General features: G+C 42.9%; 2 protein-coding genes across 8 annotated transcripts in view; both read left to right on the forward strand.

Moving 5' to 3' along the window:
• Nucleotides 1-1,238, forward strand: part of LOC137593422 (pleckstrin homology domain-containing family A member 5-like) — a 64,712-nt gene extending 63,474 nt beyond the window's left edge. For all 6 annotated transcript variants that reach the window (XM_068312105.1, XM_068312106.1, XM_068312108.1 and 3 more), the window contains one exon: nt 156-1,238. Coding sequence is in view for 1 of the 6 variants with exons in the window: in XM_068312106.1 (XP_068168207.1) it covers nt 156-190 (35 nt within the window). In the remaining 5 variants the exon portion in view is untranslated. The remainder of the gene's footprint in view (nt 1-155) is intronic.
• Nucleotides 1,239-1,712: 474 nt separating this feature from the next.
• On the forward strand, nt 1,713-18,065 carry LOC137594439 (zinc finger protein aebp2-like). 2 transcript variants are annotated; one of them, XM_068313897.1, is made up of 9 exons: nt 1,713-2,288; nt 3,693-3,903; nt 4,075-4,182; nt 4,489-4,675; nt 5,266-5,390; nt 9,230-9,297; nt 15,636-15,749; nt 16,562-16,591; nt 17,167-18,065. In XM_068313897.1, exons 1-9 carry the CDS (start codon nt 1,768-1,770, stop codon nt 17,171-17,173), a joined length of 1,371 nt encoding a protein of 456 aa, XP_068169998.1. In that variant the 5' UTR covers nt 1,713-1,767; the 3' UTR covers nt 17,174-18,065. The 2 variants fall into 2 exon arrangements, with proteins under 2 accessions (XP_068169998.1, XP_068169999.1); XM_068313898.1 differs by lacking the exon at nt 16,562-16,591.
• Nucleotides 18,066-18,474: the final 409 nt, after the last annotated feature.

Genomic DNA, 18,474 nt, shown 5'->3' on the forward strand with positions numbered 1-18,474 from the left:
CAAATGTACTGAAAGGGGAATGATTTTGTTTAAAGTCAGTGTCTCTGTAGCTGCTGTTCTCAATCTAATGTTGCTGTAGAGGCATTATATTGTCATATTTGTTGTCCTGTAAATATAATATAATATATAATATAATCGTCCTTGTCTTCCTGCAGCACAAGCCCTGGCCTCAGTAAAAACCTACACATGAAGGAATCAGCATTTGAGGTATAAACATACCTCAGACTTCTCCAAGAATGTCAGCACAAGGCCATAACTAGTAGAGAGAAACTGCCCGTTCTGTACTCGGGGCTCTTACCTTCGGACTCCTGTCCCCTCACTGTGACATCTAAAGCTCATACACCACCAATGATGCTTTTTCTGTGTGATATTTCTGTGTTGTTGCCACTCCTGAAGGTGTCACACTCTCCTCTGCCTTGTGAGACAATGTAGCTTGATACTCTTTCCATTGCAGTTCCATTTTCAGTTTTTACAGGACTTTTAAGGTTTTTTAAAATTATTTATATGGTTTTAATAGGTTATTGCTTGGTTCTTACTAGGTACTTGCTTGTGTTTGATTAATGGCCATGAATTTTCATTCAAAATTAGCCAAAAGGTTTCAAACCTACAATTTCATGTTTTTGGTTCAGGTAAGTCTTCTTTAAGTCTCCTAAATTCTTATTCAGACATCAAATATAACGTAAGCTAACTATTAATTTTTTTTAGCAAGTTATTGTAAAAAAAAAAAAAATAGTGAATGAAACAGCTGGGAATTTAAATATATAGACACCTCCCTTATAATTAAAAGCTTGGCCACTTTATTGTTACAGAGTACGAATATTTTCATTTTCCAGGTTGTAATTATTTAAAAATGGGATATTCCGATGTCCCTGTCGCATAGACACATATGTGAATGTTCTTGCTTTAGTCACTCTTGTCTTTTTTTATTGATTGGCAATATATTTAAACAGAGAGAATGAAAACAAAAATCATATTTTGATGCTATTTTATGACACCTTGGTTTGAAGTGTTGGAACCAAAAAATTAGCACATGTAAAAAGCAATAAAAATGTTTATGGATCATGATTTTTTTTTTATGTACAAAGTGTAATTATCAGAGGTTTACTGTGTATATAATGTACATGGTACAGCAGGATGGGATGATGTGTCCACCATATGGATGCATACTAGATTTGTTTTGCAATTGTTCATATTCCATCTGTTTTATATCACGTTAAATAAATGTCTCTCTTCTTAAACGCTTGGATTATGTTCTTTATCACACTTTTACACATTTCTAGTGGACATGGAGATAACTAAAGCCATGTTCTTGCATTAGTAGCAGTCATAAGTGTTTAATGATGGTACATTTCCCCAATCCCTCAGTTGGAACGACATCCATCTTAATTTAGAGCTGTGGCTCCCTCTTGTGGTCACAGTGGTGTCACAGACGATACCTTTCAAATTAAGGGACGACGTCGATAGACTAGCTTAAATTCATTCGAGTCACTTTCATCCTCTTAATTTGAAAGTTCTTACCGTTTCTGTGTGAATCTGAAAGCAATTATCTCGATTAAAGCGTCTCGACCTGGTTTTGACGCGAATACAATTTAAAAGACCATCACATGGAAAGATGAAACATCCGCGTCAGATTCTCCTCGTGCGTTGATTGACCAATCAGAGAGCAGATGGTGTGGCGTGACCCCGCCCTTCGTCTGCAGTCAAGTGTTTGACTGCCACGGTTAAATTTCAACGCGTTAAGCGTCCGGCGGTTCGCTCGCCACCGAAATGGCTTCTGTGGCGACGGAAGAAATATCCGTACCGAGCGTAGAGGGCCTTAGACCGTCCGTTGAGACAGACGAGGAGAAAGAAAAAGCCCTCGGTAATCCGGAAAAAGAGGAACAACGCCGCAATGGAGAACCGAAAATGGAAGAGGAGGACGCGGAGGCCGACGAAGGGAAGCCCGCCGCAGTGCCCGAGAAGGCCGCTAGTGAGTCTGTGACAGACGGCAGTGCCGGAGCGGTCATCCGGGAGGAGACACCCGCTCCTGGTGAGCCGGAGCAAAAGCTCGAGTCCCGGCCAATGCTTGGAGGTGAACCCGCCAGCAATGACGAAGTAAAAGAAATGAAAGAGGAGGCGGGGGAGGACAGCCGCTGCTCGGTTCTAGACTGCGAAAAGAGCAAAACGATCTGTGAGGATGGTGAGAAGCCCAGCGGCGGGGGCGGGCAGCTGGGCGACCTGAGGCGGCCGAGCGTGGAGATCTCATCCTCGGATGGGGAGCCGCTGAGTCGAATGGACTCGGAGGACAGGTCGGTCGGTCTGCTCTGCACCGGGGTTGAGTGTTAGCTGTTAGCGGCTCGGTTCGTTGCTCCAGCATCATTCTGTAATTATTTAAGTTCGTGCGGTGGAAAGGTAAAAGTAGTCAAAATGCACGATATAAATGATTTTATTATCAAAGCACCAAGAAAATATAATCAACCCCGACCCTCTCATTCATTTTAACATGTCATATTTCCATAGTAGCTAGTTGTCTGAGTTTCTCTGACCTTTCACCTTTCACACAAAATATCAACTTCATATAGAGATAAGAAATAAGTGAAATCTACACACAAATTAAACCCAACTTTAACTTTTGCAGTACCTAAATTAAACGAACTCAATGATTCGACCCAGTAACCAGTTTTCCTCACTGAAGCACACTTGGCAAACTACAAGACTTACTCCTCTGCTGACCCATGTATTCTGCTCCACCATGTTCACATCCATCCTGACCAGCTGCAGGGGGTTTAGTGCAGTGTTCTGTGAAGTGATGGTGCAAAGATAACTTTTCAGGCCTATGGATCAGTGGTATGTCTGGAGGAGGAAGAATGAAACCCTACCATCAGAGGTGAATGGTGGTGGCTCAGGATGCTCCAGGTCAAGTTTGCTTCCTCAGTCATTGGAATCTTACTGCATTTAGAGAAGGGGAATTTTGTCAAGTAAAACAAAATCCAAGATCATCTGTGAGCGAGGTAAAGCTTGGACCTGATTTTAACATTTTAAAATCGCAGAAGTCCTAAAAAGAGTTAATTCCTGGTATCAGAAGCGATTTTGGAACATCCCAAAGTGTCCCATCTCACGCAGAAAATCTCAGTTGAGATTGCTGCAGGTCAATCAGGCAGAAGTGTTTGAGGTGCAGCGAGTGGTGTTGTAAGGTCTGCCCATTCAGGGATATACAGAGACAGAAGTCCACAAGTGGAATGAGTTGAGAGGGTTGATTCAACAAGGAAGTGGCCTTGTGGATTTAGGTGGAATTATGTTTTCAGGCTTTAAACTAATTCGGCAAATGGAACCAAATCATGTGGCATGCATGAAAAACGATCACAAAATCAATTCTTTGCACCTCAACATTAAAACATGGACTCACAATAAATATTTGGTGGTACATGTTGATTCATCAATGAGTAAATTACTGCAGATGAGCACTTAGGAGGTTTTGCATGCACAGCCCAAAATACTTACTCTGCATATAGTACCAGAAGCATGGACAACATCCAGCAAGATAATTATTTTGGCTGAACTGATGACCGTGGTATGCGTGGAAAATCAGTTACAGCTTGAAGGCTTTCACGCACACGGATTATTGTGGAGACTCATATCTGCACCTGTTGTTGGTGGCTCTGCTCAGCATATACAAGCTCTGAAGAGCTGTCTTCATCCTCCCCTCTGTTTAGCATCAGCAGCACCCTGATGGAGATGGAGAGCACGGTGTCGAGTGGCCGCTCCACCCCCGCCATGATGAACGGACAGAGCAGTGCCGGCTCCTCCGGGGCCAAGACGGTGGCTTACCCCTGCTGCTGGGACCTGTGTCCACAGTGCTTCACCTGCAGCCCCGACCTGGCAGAGCACATCAGGGGCATTCATGTGGATGGGCAAAGAGGGGGGGTCAGTGGATTTGAAACTTTTCCTCTTCATTCAGGGCGTTGTGTCCGGTTGGTTTAATGTAAACACACAAAGGTTCATTGTGATGTTCTTACACAAATGGTTCACGTCGTCTCTTTGGGTGTTTCTCCTTTGAACTTTTTCCCTGCACTCTTCATTCTTTTTGTCACACAGGTGTTTGTGTGTCTGTGGAAGGGTTGTAAGGTATATAACACACCGTCCACCAGTCAGAGCTGGCTCCAGAGACACATGCTAACCCACAGTGGTGACAAGCCCTTCAAGGTGAGAACTGTACTTGCTGTCTTGTATCTGCAACACTTCATTTTTATGGCCATCCTGAGGGGTAGACGTCCCCTACCCCTTGTTTCCCTGGTGATGTGCCGCCCTACATGGAGTATGCAAAAAATGAAGGGGCAGGGCAAATGCCACAGCTAAGGGGGAAGGATTTGGATTTTGCCATAATACGTTTGTGTCATTACCCTTTTCCTTGTATCCCATGACATTACCTTTTAAATAAAGACTGTCAGTAGTTAATTTAAAGAAGTCTAAGTGTACCAAGTTTCCTGTGCTGCTCTTGTTCCCCTGCAGTGTGTAGTCGGTGGCTGCAACGCCAGCTTTGCTTCCCAAGGAGGGCTCGCCCGTCACGTCCCCAGTCACTTCAGCCAGCAGAGCTCCTCCAAAATGTCCAGTCAGGCCAAACTCAAGGAGGAGTCGCCCTCCAAGGCTGGACTCAACAAGAGGAAGAAGCTCAAGAACAAACGCAGGTGCTCCCTACGTACGTACCTAATGGGCACACAAACTAACCCTGTTCCACCTCCTGGCTTCCCTCTTTTCTTTTTTTGGTAAAAGATAACAGGGTGAATACAGTGTGAAATACAAGATAGTTGATTTTCCACTCGGTAGTGGATTTTGATAGTTGTTCATTCATTGTCAACACCTCCATCAGCTGTGGCGGATCTTCGTGATTCAATGTTGGTTTTTAATCAAATTCCTTAGGTGCTTCGACATGTTGAATATTTTAAATGATTGTATGAGACTTTAAATATACTTAAGCGAAAGTTCCTTCCACATAAACTGTTGATATTTTTTGTCATTGATGTAAGGAAATCTAGACTGAGACGGCACTTTATTAAAAACTCTTTGGTCTACATTGAAGGAAACACTTAACAAGCTGACACACAAAACTAAACTAAAAAAACCTAAGAAAATTTAAATGTCAAATTATTCTTGATTTTTAATTTTTCTAGTGCAGCAAAAGAAATACTTCATCTTCAAGCTTTAAAGAACAATGGAATTACTAGTAGATGAAGACCACTGTCCGACCCGTGACGCCGTTTGTCTGATCCCGTCCTTCTTATCCCCCAGCGAGGCCTCACGACTTCTTTGACGCCCAAACCATGGATGCCATTCGCCACAGAGCCATCTGTCTGAACCTTGCCACTCACATTGAAAGTGTGGGCAACGGCCACAGCGTGGTCTTCCACAGCACGGTGAGTGTGTGTGCAGCTTCACAACGTTTCTATCTGGGTTCACGAGAAGCGGGTATTAAAATCGCACATTAACTATTAGCTGTGGAATATGACAATCTGCATTGTGCTTCATGAATACTGAAAAAACATTGATAAAAGTGTTCCATTAATGAAATGTTTTTTTAAAAAAAACAAAACTAATTTCCTGCTTTGCCAGCAGGGGGCATGACAGAGCCACCGACTGAAAATCACCGAATGCACTTGAATTGAACCTTGCGGTTCGCTCAAGGCTGCTTTTCTCTGAATTGTGATTCACAGGATACACAATGGGATTATTGTTGTGTATTGGGCTTTGTCAACTGGGAGTCAGGGCCTTAATACATTATTAATTCACTTTAAAATGCCTTTGCACCTCCATAATTTAGGGAAAATGTAAGCATGAGGAAAAATGTGTTTTTTTTCGCAATGTCGAGTTCTCAGTTTGTAACAGACTGTGGCTTCGATCGTTGGAGGAATTCTACATTAAGGAACATTAACTTCAGTTATATTTTGGGTTTGTTTATAAGTGATGAATAGCAGCTTTTTTACATTTTTTTTATTTCTGCTTTTCTCGTATCATTCCAATAGGGAGCGCTCTGTCTCTGAAGATACTCTCGTTGCATGCGAGTGGAAACAATAACAGGTTATCATCTGCTCCCCCCCACCCACCCACATATTCTTTTACAAGTTGACACCATCTACCTCTCATGCCTTAAAGTCATAGAGTCCTACTGAAGAATCAGTGATTCTGTGTCTGAGTTTAGGCCAGAGAGCTGGCCGACATTATTTGTCTGTGATAAATAATCCTCAAAGTAATATCTTGTACATAAAAACTTAATTTGCACTAAAGGCCACATGAGATAAAAATCAGTTTTCAGGTCATCCCTTCCAGTGTTGAGTTCAGTTTTAGACTAACTCATAATTCTTCTGTTTTTGTTTAAAATGTAATTAGACATGACATGTCGATGATGTGCTTTTTTTGTGTGTTTTACTCCCTTTAAACTCTTCCCTGTTCTTTCTACAAACTCCAATTGCTCACTAGCAAAAAACAACAAAAACAACTGAAGATAAAGCTTGGGAAGAGGTTAAGAGAGGTAACCACATATTTGGAGTGATACTGAAAAGGAGGAAGAACTAGCGAAGGGGTGGGGGGGGGGTGGAGAGGAGCGAATGGAGAGAAACAGAGCTGGAGGGTAAAAGTACGAGCAAAAAAAAAAAAGGGGTTAAGTGAAGGTCAGCATCATGGAATGAAATGGAGTGGCCAGTTGGGCATGCATTCTTCTTTGTAACCCCGGGAGGGTTGTGGTGTAGAAGGACCGCAGCGCTGTGTTAGACCCCGGGCCCCAGCGGACCCTCCCATGCCTGGGGAGACGGAGCGGAGCTGTGGGGGTTCTGTGGAGTTTGGCCCGTGGGCTTGCTGACACACCAGAGCGACTCAGTCATGTTTATGATGGGATATTTTTGTTATTGCGGCGATGTGCGTCATCCACAGCTTGACCCGCTGACACTAGACAGGCACCCAGTTTTAGCAGAACCGGCCTCCCCCGGCTTTGGTCCCACAGTTTTCACCGCTTTGGAGCTGAACTAATATCCACTGTTCACTCCCTATTTCATCCAGCTCTCCCCCTCCCTCACTCTATTACCCCCCCGCCGCAGCTCAGGTCTATAGAGAATTAAGCATTGTCCCTGAAGGCTACAGCTGCTGTGATGAAATCACTCTGCTCACATAACGCTTCATATCGCTTAAATGTCCAGCCCAGCTCTTCATCTTCGTCCTCATCTCCATGTCGTCTTTGAGTCCAGTCTGGGTTTGTGATGATCACCCTGGTGCTTCGAGGAGGCCAAGGACAATTTAACAGCAATGCAGCTCTAATTAAAAGGACACTAAAGCAGCTGCCGTACCGAGTCTTGGCTCCGAGGCTTGAGACGCTGCTTGTGGGGCCCATTGTGCGCTGCCCAACATGGGATTCTGCCTAATTCTGCAGCGAAGCCTTTTTGTTGCCTCTGAGAAGTCTTCTCCTCTCAACAATTTAAACCTCGGCGAATAGATTGCAGACGGAGGCAGCGGATAAACTAAAACCTCTGATATCACAGCATGAAATGATGCATTATACTTAAAACATGTCAGAGCGGGACGCCTCCATTTGCCCCCCCCCTATCTATCACCAAGAAATGTGAGGGGAAATGGATGCAGAAACGTCCACCTTCCATGCAAGTCAGTCTACAGTACACGTATTTATTTTAACAGGTCAAAGGAAAGGTTTGGATTTCACACAAACATTATTTCAGTTAAAGTGAGACATGCTCAGGTATCGAGTTTCGTCACTCGCGCTGTTCCTGCTGTTCCACTCTCGCCTCGCTCGCTTTTCCACTCTGGAAAAATGTCGGGTGCATGTTTTAAGGAAGAGGAGCAGACATAACTTTAGGAGAGACGTCTTTATTTTCCTTATATATTTGCATGTTTCTTCTCAGCTTGTATGAATTCATTTGCTGAGGCTACAAAAACAAAATGGGATTTTAGTTTTCTGACAAATGAGCATAGAAAAAATATGAAAAGAAACCAGAAGCAGACTTTTTTTAAAATCTTTGTGCTCAACCTGAAGACACCAACGTCGATCTGTTTCTACAAATGTGGAAAGTGTTCAGATTCACTAGACAAACTAAACTGTTTGAGGTTCGTAAAAACAAAGAGATTAATAGAAGTGGCCTAAATCTGGGATGTCAAGACGAGCTGTCGGACGAGGAGAGGGATTCTGGGTCTCTGTATATATATCTCGTCTCTGCGGAGCCCTCATTCTCCTGTCCTGGAACCAGTTTCCATCAATGCCACAGTCTCTAGAGCCGATAAAAAAAAGACAGTCAAGTGCGTAAGAGAAGTTCTTTACATGTGAGATCATTCCTTATCCTAATAATAGACATTCCTCAAACAAAAAAAGAGCCAATTGACGCAAGTGCTTATATTTGTGGTTATTTTTGACACGTCGGATTATTTTTCTAACGTTCCTTTTTCCTGCTGCCAATATTTATGTGAATTCCAAACCAGTTTTACTATAAACCAACGCAGCACCAAAAGATGACATGTTACACGTTGAAAAGGGGCACGCGCTTGAATGAATTTCCTATTGTCTCAGCTGCTTTTGCACGAGATGAAAGACCTTGGAAGTTTGAGGTTGTGTTTGGCAGATCAGATCTCGAAAAGGCCATCGCGACACACGATAACCGATGACGTAAACACTGCTTCAAATATTACCGTAGATAAAACGTTCATCCCGTTTAACCCACAGATGATTTTCTCAGCTTGTGAATATCAACAGCGTTCGGTAATCCCTCGTTACTCGCGGTTAACGCGTTCCAGGACCACCCGTGGAAAACGAAATTCCGCGATATAGCGACAAACTATATTATTTACGGTAATTTAAACGTTCATGAACTCTCCGCGTACTGATATTAAACCAACTTATATCTGTATTACCTTTTCCCACAGTCTTATAGACTGTTTAAAGCACTTTTGTATTAAAGAAAAGTGTTTCTTTAATACACAAGCGTGCTGCATTCGGTGAGTCTCAGAACGAAGCGCACACACAACTGAAGTCATCCGATAGCATGCATGTATGGTATCACATGACTACCTAGTAAAAAATCCGCGATGTAGTGAAGCCGTGCGAATAATCGCTCCATCAATGAAGCTGCTGCCTGCTGTGTTGTGCAGATATCAAATGTTAACATACAGCAGAGTCAAATAAGACTGAATGAATGTTAGGAAACAGGAAGCGGTAGTGCGTAGTTCATAAATTTTGTTTTTGTGTGATTTATGTGTGCAGGTGCTGGCCAGGAGGAAAGAGGGGACTGGAAAGGTGAAACTTCTCCTACATTGGACACCTGAGGACATGTGAGTCCCACTCGCCCAATAACGTTCTTTACATCTGCATAAACGTTTATCTAATAATTCACCTACCTCAAGAAACGTTCATCTGATCCACTTCAAACTTGGCGAGTCGGTTCCCCGGGGGTCAAAGGAAGTACGGTGTCAACTTTGGTGCAGTTTTGACTGGTGACACGCTTGGTATTATAACGTCTAGAGTAAACACGCGAACAGTGTTCTGCTCGGAAGTGGTGTCTGGGACGTATCAACAAAAGTGACTGCATCGATCAGAGACGGCACCTCAGGTTAAAGCGCTGCAGCTACAAATCCTCACTCTCAGTCGTCTAAGATGTGTATTTTATATATTACTCTACATTTTTATGCAGTATTTTATTCATATATTGAACAATGTGGCATTCTTTGAGTTCTTCAAACTGTCTTATCCTGTCAGCAGTAGAATTGCTGTGTGATCATCAGGTGAACCTCGAGATCAGACGACCTGCTGAAATAATGAATTGTAGCTCTGCTCCTGCTAGCAGGAGCTGGTTAAGGTTTATTTGAAATTCTACTTGGTATATATCTTGGTATATATTTTTAAGTAGATGTTTTGTATGGATCACATACTCAATGTGTCCCAAAGCACTGAGGTTGGTAGATAACAAACCGCTGCATGTGCTTATGGTGTAAACTCTGGGCTAGTCATACAAACATTTCCTTTTTTGAGCAGTAGGGATTCATGTATGTACAAAATGAACAAAAACAGCTCCTATTTTTCTTTCTCCCTGATGGTTTTACGATGCTCCTTTTCATCCTGTTGTACACTCGACGTGGTGGCATTCCTTCATGTCAGGGCCCGCTATAAATCCTCCCAACTTCTTTCTCTGTGCTAATATTTGCTCTGGAGAGTCCAGGCCCCCACATAGTCTGTGTCATACCGGGGCTCCATGACTCGCCTCGAGGGCCATCAATCATAATTATCAGCCAGGATCTTCATGCGGTGCTGTGATACCCATGTTGTAGGTGAAGATGACCGGCCGAGCTGTTCCTGCACCTCACGCTTGAGTTGGTCTTTATTCTTATGAAGCTTTGAATCGGTGCACAAAGTCTCTGGTAAGCAGAGCCTTTGCTCAGGGGAAGTTCTCCACCAAACTTCCACTCAGTCCTCCGACGCCCTCATTAAAGGTTTGACAGCACAGCCTCTGAAAATGATCAGAGAGCAGAGAGAAATAATAAGAGGAGAGTTAAAAAGCAGATGAAGGAGGTGGGAGATGAGAAATAAGCAGAAAGGTGAAGGAGGTGAGTATAAAGGCAGAAGAGGAGAGAGAGAGGGAATGTGGCAACAAGGTTAAAGGAGACAAAGTAGAGGCTGGATAACAAAGAAAATGGGTTTGGCGGGAAGAGGAGCAAAGGATAGCGCCGGGCAAGGAAACCTGGGTGATGTATTATGAAGCAGATTGCAGCTGACAGCTTCCGACGAACATACTGTAACTAAACCCTTCTTCTGTCAGCCCTCTGCTGCTTCATCCTCCCCTTCTTCCTCCTCTTCGCTCCCCTTTTATGATCCACCTCTGCCGTCTCCTCCTCACCCAGCATGTGGGAGTTTTAATCCTGCGCATAGAGGAATAATGAGGTAAAGGCGGGAGAGGGGAAAGATGAAGAAGTTCAGTGATCAAGTAAATCCTGTCCGAATAATTCCTAACAGACGTGGATGGAGATGGATATGATGGCTCAGAAGACAGACGGATGCAGGACGGATGAATGAAATTATAGGAGGGATGGATAATGGAAGTGAAAGGGAGTGATAAAAAGCTGAATGAAGAAACGGAATGAAGGAGGAGAGAGCGATGGGGAGAGAATCGGACAAGAATAAAATGCTGCACTGCTAAATCGTATGTGTTCCTTGTCAGACGGCCGCTGCGGTCGCGAATATGCATAAGAATTCAAAGTGTTTAGAAGGTTACGTGAAGACGATTTCTTTGTGTTGCTGTTCTCCAGACACGAATGCACAATTATTTAACAGACAACAATTACAGCTGCACTAGAGGAGAAACGCCACACTGAAACTTCTGCAGTTGGTTTTGAAAGGGTCCCGTAAGGACACTAGAGAGAAGCTGTACAAATGTTTTGTTTTTTTCATCGCTTCCTCGTACAGAAGGTAGGCCTGCTCTTACTGCTCTGGGGAGGGATTTAATGAGTGGTGAATTGTTGGTTGTTGTCCGTTTGTCCCAGTTAAAATGTAACCTTCGATCCGTAACATTCTCTCTTTCGACGAGCAATATGGCGCTCGTGTTCGACCATCATTAATAGTCGTGACCCCAAACACGGAGGTCAGTATCATGCCTTGATTGTGTGTTTGTACATGTGTGTTTCTCAGGTTCTGAGTCAATCATTAGCCACCAGAATGGGGGGGATGGGGGTGGATACTTGCACACACTGACACTTATTAACTCCAGTTGGATTAATGACTAACTGATTTACATGAACCACCGTGAACATTAATGACTGGCGCCTCACTGAGGAGGGATGGGATGGGGGCGGGGGTGGATTGAGTGGGAGAACCGTAATCGGGTGCATGAGAGGATCCTCCTACAACACTGACGATAACGACCAGCGTAAAACACACAATCAGTGACCGTTAAAGCCCTGAAACAACAGATACTCCATCATCACTCTGGACAAATTAAAGACCACATGGATTTATCTTTTAGACACTTTCTCTGTTCGGGACTTTTCTTTGTTTTCATTGCTTTGTATATTTTCCCAAATAATATTAAAAGTTAGTCTGTCTATTGTCAGAAGTTGGCTTATAAAATTAATCTACAATAGAAGATGTTTGTGTATTTTTAAACGGTGTGAGTCATTTCATCCTGTGGAGGAAACTTAAATACAATCTGAAGCTGTGTTTTCTCCACCTGATGTGGGTCATGCATGACGCGCTCCAGCCATTATTTGTGAGCTTCATAATGTGATATTTTCAGGAACTTTATTCACATTTTATCCCTTATATCCACTTTCACTCAAAGATGACTTTACTACAGCGGTACTACTTCTACAAGGTCAAGGTCATCCCAAAACTCTATAAAAAACCTCTTTGTGGCCGTTATTAAATGATGTGACTCAACAGGGGTCATAGTAGGTTTTAGTCATGTCGTGAAATTGTACAAAGTCATTTAAAACCGTAACCCATTTTGTTGTGACTTGTTTTAACATTTGTCTGCATGCATAAAATTTTGTGAGGGGAAAATTGCGGTTGAAAGAAATGTGTCCCACAGCTGAAACCTAAAAGAGCTGCATTTAGGAATGAAAATCAGACGGGAAACGCAGAGCTCGAGTCAAAATAAATTGGTAGATTATTCTTCTGATTATAAGATTTTACACATGTCTACACTGCATGTATATTTAAACACATGGATTTAAATCAATTAACTATAAAGCCATTAAAGTAGAATGACTATTAGTTATGGAAAATGCAGAAAGTCTGAAGCACTTATCCACATATAAAAGAGGTCAACAATGATCCTGATTATGAACAATTTCCTACATTGTAACAGCACATGGATCCACATGGATCAGTAGTTCATGACATCCCTCCCTGGTCAACATGCTCGTAGCTAAACATCCTTTTCTACTTTAAGGCAAACTGAGTTTACAGCCTCCACTCTTCAGAGCCATCATGATAGTTTGAGGACAGTGTTCCACTTTTAAATTGCACTGCAACTTTTGGGGTGTGACTTCTCAGCATCAGTGATGCACTGAAGCTCCATACCAAGATGCTTTAACAATATTAACTGAGAACTGGGATCTTTTACAATAATCCCAGGTTTTTTTCCCTTGTCGTCAGCCTTAACATTTTCCACTTTGTTTCTTCACTGGTAGTTTTTGGAGCTGCAGCAGTTAAAAATCCAGTAAAATGTAATCATTAACATTCAGAGATTTGATGTTGACCATATTTACTCATTCGCATGTGTTGCTCCCTGAATCATACGGCTGTGAACCATAGTTTGAAGTGCGTTGAAGGTTTTTAATCATCCAAATCCATCTGTAACTCATTCTAGTGTCCTCATAATGGTGAGTAATTGTCTATGATTGTGAGTCAGTTCACGTTCCTGACAAACCGCTGGACAGAATTCTAGATAATTTTCATATTCACCTGTTATGACGGGTATTAACTATTCACATCTGCACAAAGTGAGTTTCTACTTTGATGTGGGCATCTGTGACTTTGGGCACAAACTTTCTATTCTTTAGCCTAAAGTGTCTTTTGCGGCCCTAAACTGGACCTCACCACTGAATTCTTTTTCTAATTCTAGTCCATTTCATTACAAAAATTCACCATTTTTTAACAATAAGTTATCTTTGCATCTTCAAAGTTGAACTCATCGACCCTGTCACTCCTGGATCTTCAGCGCCAGCCATCAGTCTGGCCTGGAAGCTGGGGGTTTGTCTCTGACAGACGCTTGAAGTGGTTCTCCCTGACGTGGTCTCACAGTATACAGGTCTGTCTCATAAAGAACCCCCCCGCCCCCGTAAAATAAATACAATTGTTTTTATTTGGCTTAGTGTGACAGAAAGGAGTCTTTGGTGGAGATGTATTCGAACCCCTGTGTGTGTGTTTGTGAGTGTGTGTGTGTGGGGGGTGTGATACTAACACTTATGTGTTTGTGTGACATGTTGACATGTGACACGCTAACCCCCGCCCTCCTGTGTGCCTCACATCCATCAGAAAATAATCAGTTGTCTGAACCACAGCCGTCGCTCAGACATGTTTACGGTGACTCATGAATGCAACACATGTGTGCGCACAATGGTGTGTGTTTTTTGTGTATCTAACACTCAGTAACTCCTTTTTCTTTAAAGTTTATTCCGAACCAGAACTCTCAACGCTAAACCGAACGAAGGACACGGTTATGGGTTTTGTTTTCTTTTTTATGCTTTTTCCGAACTTCGTCTTTCTCATCCCTCCACCGTTAAAGTGATGACACACTGACGCCTTTCAGAATTATGAAAAAGAGAGAAAATAAAAACCCTTTATGTGAACAAAGTCTTTAGATACACGTGGGCAAATGGAAATGTCCTCATTTTAGGTTGGGTTTAGTGTGATTCTTAACTAAAGGGTGAGTTGGACATTTGGATTTGGCTCCGGGGAGTTAATTTTGACCTTCTGTAATGCTTGTAAATGTGCACATGTTTGATATAACAGATACCACCCCCACCCCCCCACCCCCATCAGATGGAAATCCCCACCAGTGACACCGATAATCGCATCACTCGTCAGCCATATTTCAAATTGTCCAACAGTGACTCTAAAGATTTTTATTGCTGCATTAAGGACAGGATGTTTGTAGATTGTAAGTACTTAACTGTGGTTGTTTGAACGTTATAGCATGTCCTGACTTATCCACAGTTTATAATAGCTGTTGTAAATTTCTCTTAATCCCCCCACCCCCCGCTTTCTTTCCGTCCTTCTTTTCCGGTTCGTCTTTGAAATAATTTCAAGTGATTTACTTTTCTGTCACCTTTTTTGTTCCATCTCTGCTCTCTGTGGTGCTGAATGTGCTGCAGGCAGAGCGTTACCTGCACAACATCCTCCTGAAAAAGGCTGACTCGGCGTGTGAATGAGTGATTTGGCTGCGCGGCTGCCTGCTCGCCTAACTCCTGCCTCGAGCATGTGTGTGTGTTAGTATATGTGTGTATGGCTGCATCTCTGGGGGCTCCTGCGATGACGCACTTTGTGACGGGGGGAATGCTGGGGGGTGGAGACAGGATGGCTGGAGGGGAGGATGGGGAGTTGCTGCCGACTTGCTAAACTCTTTGTTTCCTCTGCACCTCGACTAGCGTTGCCAGCGCTCGCTGGCCCCCTCTGTCACGTTATAGCACAGTTGTGCAATCCCGTACATCAGAATCACTTCTCTGTTGGTGTTAGCATACATGCCTGTCACGCATCAGCCAACCACGCACACACACCCCGCAAAGAAGAAGCAGTCTTCTCGAGAAATCGGTGAGATAAAAAGCGGTAAAATTTTAAAAAACTAGAGACACAAGGGGGGCAGGGGAGAGGATAATTACAGGCCTCCGTGCTTCTGCAGGGCAAGATCTGCTTCTCATCCCAAGACACCTCAGATAAAAGAAGTCAAACTCAAACGGGCCTGTCGATGTCGGGGGGGTAAACTTGACATTTAAAGTCAATCACTCAAGCGAGGAGTTGAGTGATTGGTAGGAGAGGGGAGAAAAACGATCCTTCACACGTCCGTCTCTCTCCACGCTCGATTCCAGCCTCGCTCGTCCTCGTGTCACGCTCCCCTTTTTCAGAGTTGAAGCCCAGCTGATTGTGTGTCCTCCCTGCTTCTCTGCGTGTGGTTTTGCAGACTGCCAGATGTGTGGGTGAACGAAACGGAGCGATCTCAGCTGAAGACAAAAGTGGTGCATTTGTCGCAGTTACCACAGGACACGGCGATGCTGCTAGATCCTAACATTTACAGGTGAGTACGCACACATCTACACACACACACACACACTCACAGTCAGTGTGTTTGCGTCATTTAAGGCTCTGTGTTCCACCAGGTGGTGCCAACTCCCACCCTAAACAGCGTTAAAGCGTAGAGTGGACACGGTTAGATTATTTGTGTGTGTGTGTGTGTGTGTGTTTGAGGTTTATTTTGTGATGTGGTAAACACTGAGCGTCCTGATTAAGGATACGCTCCATAAATTTGACAGGAAACACAATCAGAATGAAGAGGCTCGTCATTTGTGCACTGCAGATGTTTTATAGACGTGTTGGAGCTCCACTCAGAATGAAAAGATTCCTATAAAGAGATTCAGTCAAAACCGCTTTGTTCATTTAAACCAAAAACAGTTTAAGATTTTAGTCTCTGAAAAAGTAACTCCACAACCGAGATATTAAACTAAAGCCATGATATCGTTTTCATTTGATGCTCTTTCAGATTTAGGTCATCTATCACCAGGATGCAAACACCACAGAAAGCTGAACATGTAGAAGCAAAGCGCTGGTCAGCAAACAGACCGCCTGATTTTAACTAGACCTAAAGGCACGAGCTGCTGCTGGACTCTGGTTTCATAGCTGAATATAACCGTCAGCACTCAGCCAGTTAATGTCAAGATCTTCTAATGCATGAAATCCCCAAACAAATGAGGCGGGTGATGCTGGTAGCAGTAAATGTATCAGGATGTTGAGACCCCCCCTCACATGAATGTGACGTAACACTGATCTCATGCTGCTTAAGCCGAAGGTTCTCTTACTTAATTCACTCACGAATATTTTCTGTTTTTCCAGAGCACTTCCTCAGAAACGGCTTAAGTGCAGGTATGTTTAACACTGCAGAGTGTGTGTTCTTTAGATATAGGAAATAGAGTTGAATATATACTTTAAGGCGCTGGTTGTTCAGAGGTTTTAGCATCTCCCTCACGTTTCACTAGTGATCTACTAAAAATTGATTCAGACACACAAGTTTCTTTTTTCCAGACATGTTTTGAATGAATGTACTTTAAATAAAGGTAGTCCTGCCATCGTTTGCAGCAGAATGCTGCATAAGTCTATCTTATCAACATCTGTGTCCAGCTTTGAAGCTCACGGGGGGGTGGAGGGGGGGCTGTTTTTCCTCGTTCAATGGCTGCTAGCCTGCAGTATACTATGGTATCGCACACATTTAGTGCTTCCATAGTAGTCTTGCTACAGCAGGGATGAAACCGTGCTGATGTCTTGAAGGTAGAGCGATGTTGGATGCATCCTTGGAATTTAGACATTAATTATTACGTTCTTAAAGTCGGTCGTACGTCGTTGCGTAACTGTTGTAGGAAGTCCGCTTGATGCGTCAGCGTCTTACGTTAATGTCTGTCAGGCCGGTTCATCGTCTCCTCTCCATCTGTGTTTGTGTTCAGCCTGTGAGGAGTCGTCTGAGGACCAGATCCGCCGTGGGAGAAGGCTCACTCCTGAGACATTTATCGATATGGGACACCCTTCGTCTGTCTCTGCTCGAATCCAGGGACTAAAGTGGACATTTAAGGAAGTATAGCTGGGATATGCGTCAGTTCTCCTTTTTTGTTTTTTTGTTTTTTTTCCCAAGTTTTTGTAAATCTGAAATGACTGTTTTAGCCAACGGTGTTATCAAAGGGTACTAACAGTTTTTAAGTCTGTGTTCATCAAAAACCTCTTCTTTTTGTTTTTTGTTTTTTGTCAAACAAGCACCAAACTGGACTGAACATACTTAAAACCCAGTGGTGTAAAATAAAAAAAAAAGTTTTATAAATTTTTTGTTCAAAAATATTTATGCAAATTTTTAACTTATTTTTCTACCATGATGCTGTTGTAACGTGCATTTTTGTGGATTTGAATTCAACCATATTTACTGTGATAATGTTTTAACTTTAACTTTTAGAGGATGTTTGGAAAATTTAAGGTTTAATTACATGGTTATCAAATGTTCCTATTTATACTCACTTAATGCAGTACTTTTACTTATGTGTGTGACAATGAAATGTGAGCTTGTGCCAGTCACGTCGGAGTCTTATTCATCGTAATGTCGAGTGTTACGGGAGCAGGAACTCGGTGGTTTTCGTGTGGCTTTTCATTTTCTCCAGTCTGTACTCAGTACAACAGACAAGTGACAATTCAGCACATACATTGCAAACATCAACTCACCCCCCCACCCACTCTCCCCGTAAACATGAACTGTTTATCATATTATGACTTGTGATTTACAAAAAAAAAATGCTTTTTACTGATGAAAACTGTTTTCTACTGTAAGTATTCCATCCATTTTTAGGGAAAAGAGTCTTTATAATAAAATCGGGAAACAACAGACCTCAACGTTTGTACAGATAAGGACACAAATAGTGGGTTAAAAGGAGCATTGCATTGTGGGATGAATTGTCAGGGAACACGCCTGAGAGGACGTCGTGTTCAAGAAGAGGTCTGCTGTAACGTGGCCCTCCTGTTCGAGCTCAAACGTCTGCAATTCATGGGAGTTTGGGAATCAAGCATGTGATGTTCTATTCTTTTCAGTGGGGAGGGGAGTGTAAGTTTGTTTTTTGGAGGGGGGGGGGGGTTTATAGTCATCAGATTAATTGTATTTGTAAAGGTCTTCAGCGGCTCACGGAACTGCTTTGTGACAAATTATGGAAAAAGTGTTTTCATCTTTTTGTGGCTGTTGAGACTTGAGTACGCCAAACTGTAAAAAACCAAACTTG

This window comes from Antennarius striatus, chromosome 4, assembly GCF_040054535.1.
Source record: "Antennarius striatus isolate MH-2024 chromosome 4, ASM4005453v1, whole genome shotgun sequence".
NCBI classification, from domain to species: Eukaryota; Metazoa; Chordata; class Actinopteri; order Lophiiformes; family Antennariidae; genus Antennarius; species Antennarius striatus.

Coding starts and splice junctions, on each gene's coding strand:
- LOC137594439 (XM_068313897.1), top strand. CDS start 1,768: ATGGCTTCTGTGGCGACGGAAGAAATATCCGTACCGAGCGTAGAGGGC. Junction 3,904..4,074: donor TGGATGGGCAAAGAGGGGGG/GTCAGTGGATTT, acceptor TTTGTCACACAG/GTGTTTGTGTGTCTGTGGAA. Junction 9,298..15,635: donor CATTGGACACCTGAGGACAT/GTGAGTCCCACT, acceptor GTGGTTTTGCAG/ACTGCCAGATGTGTGGGTGA.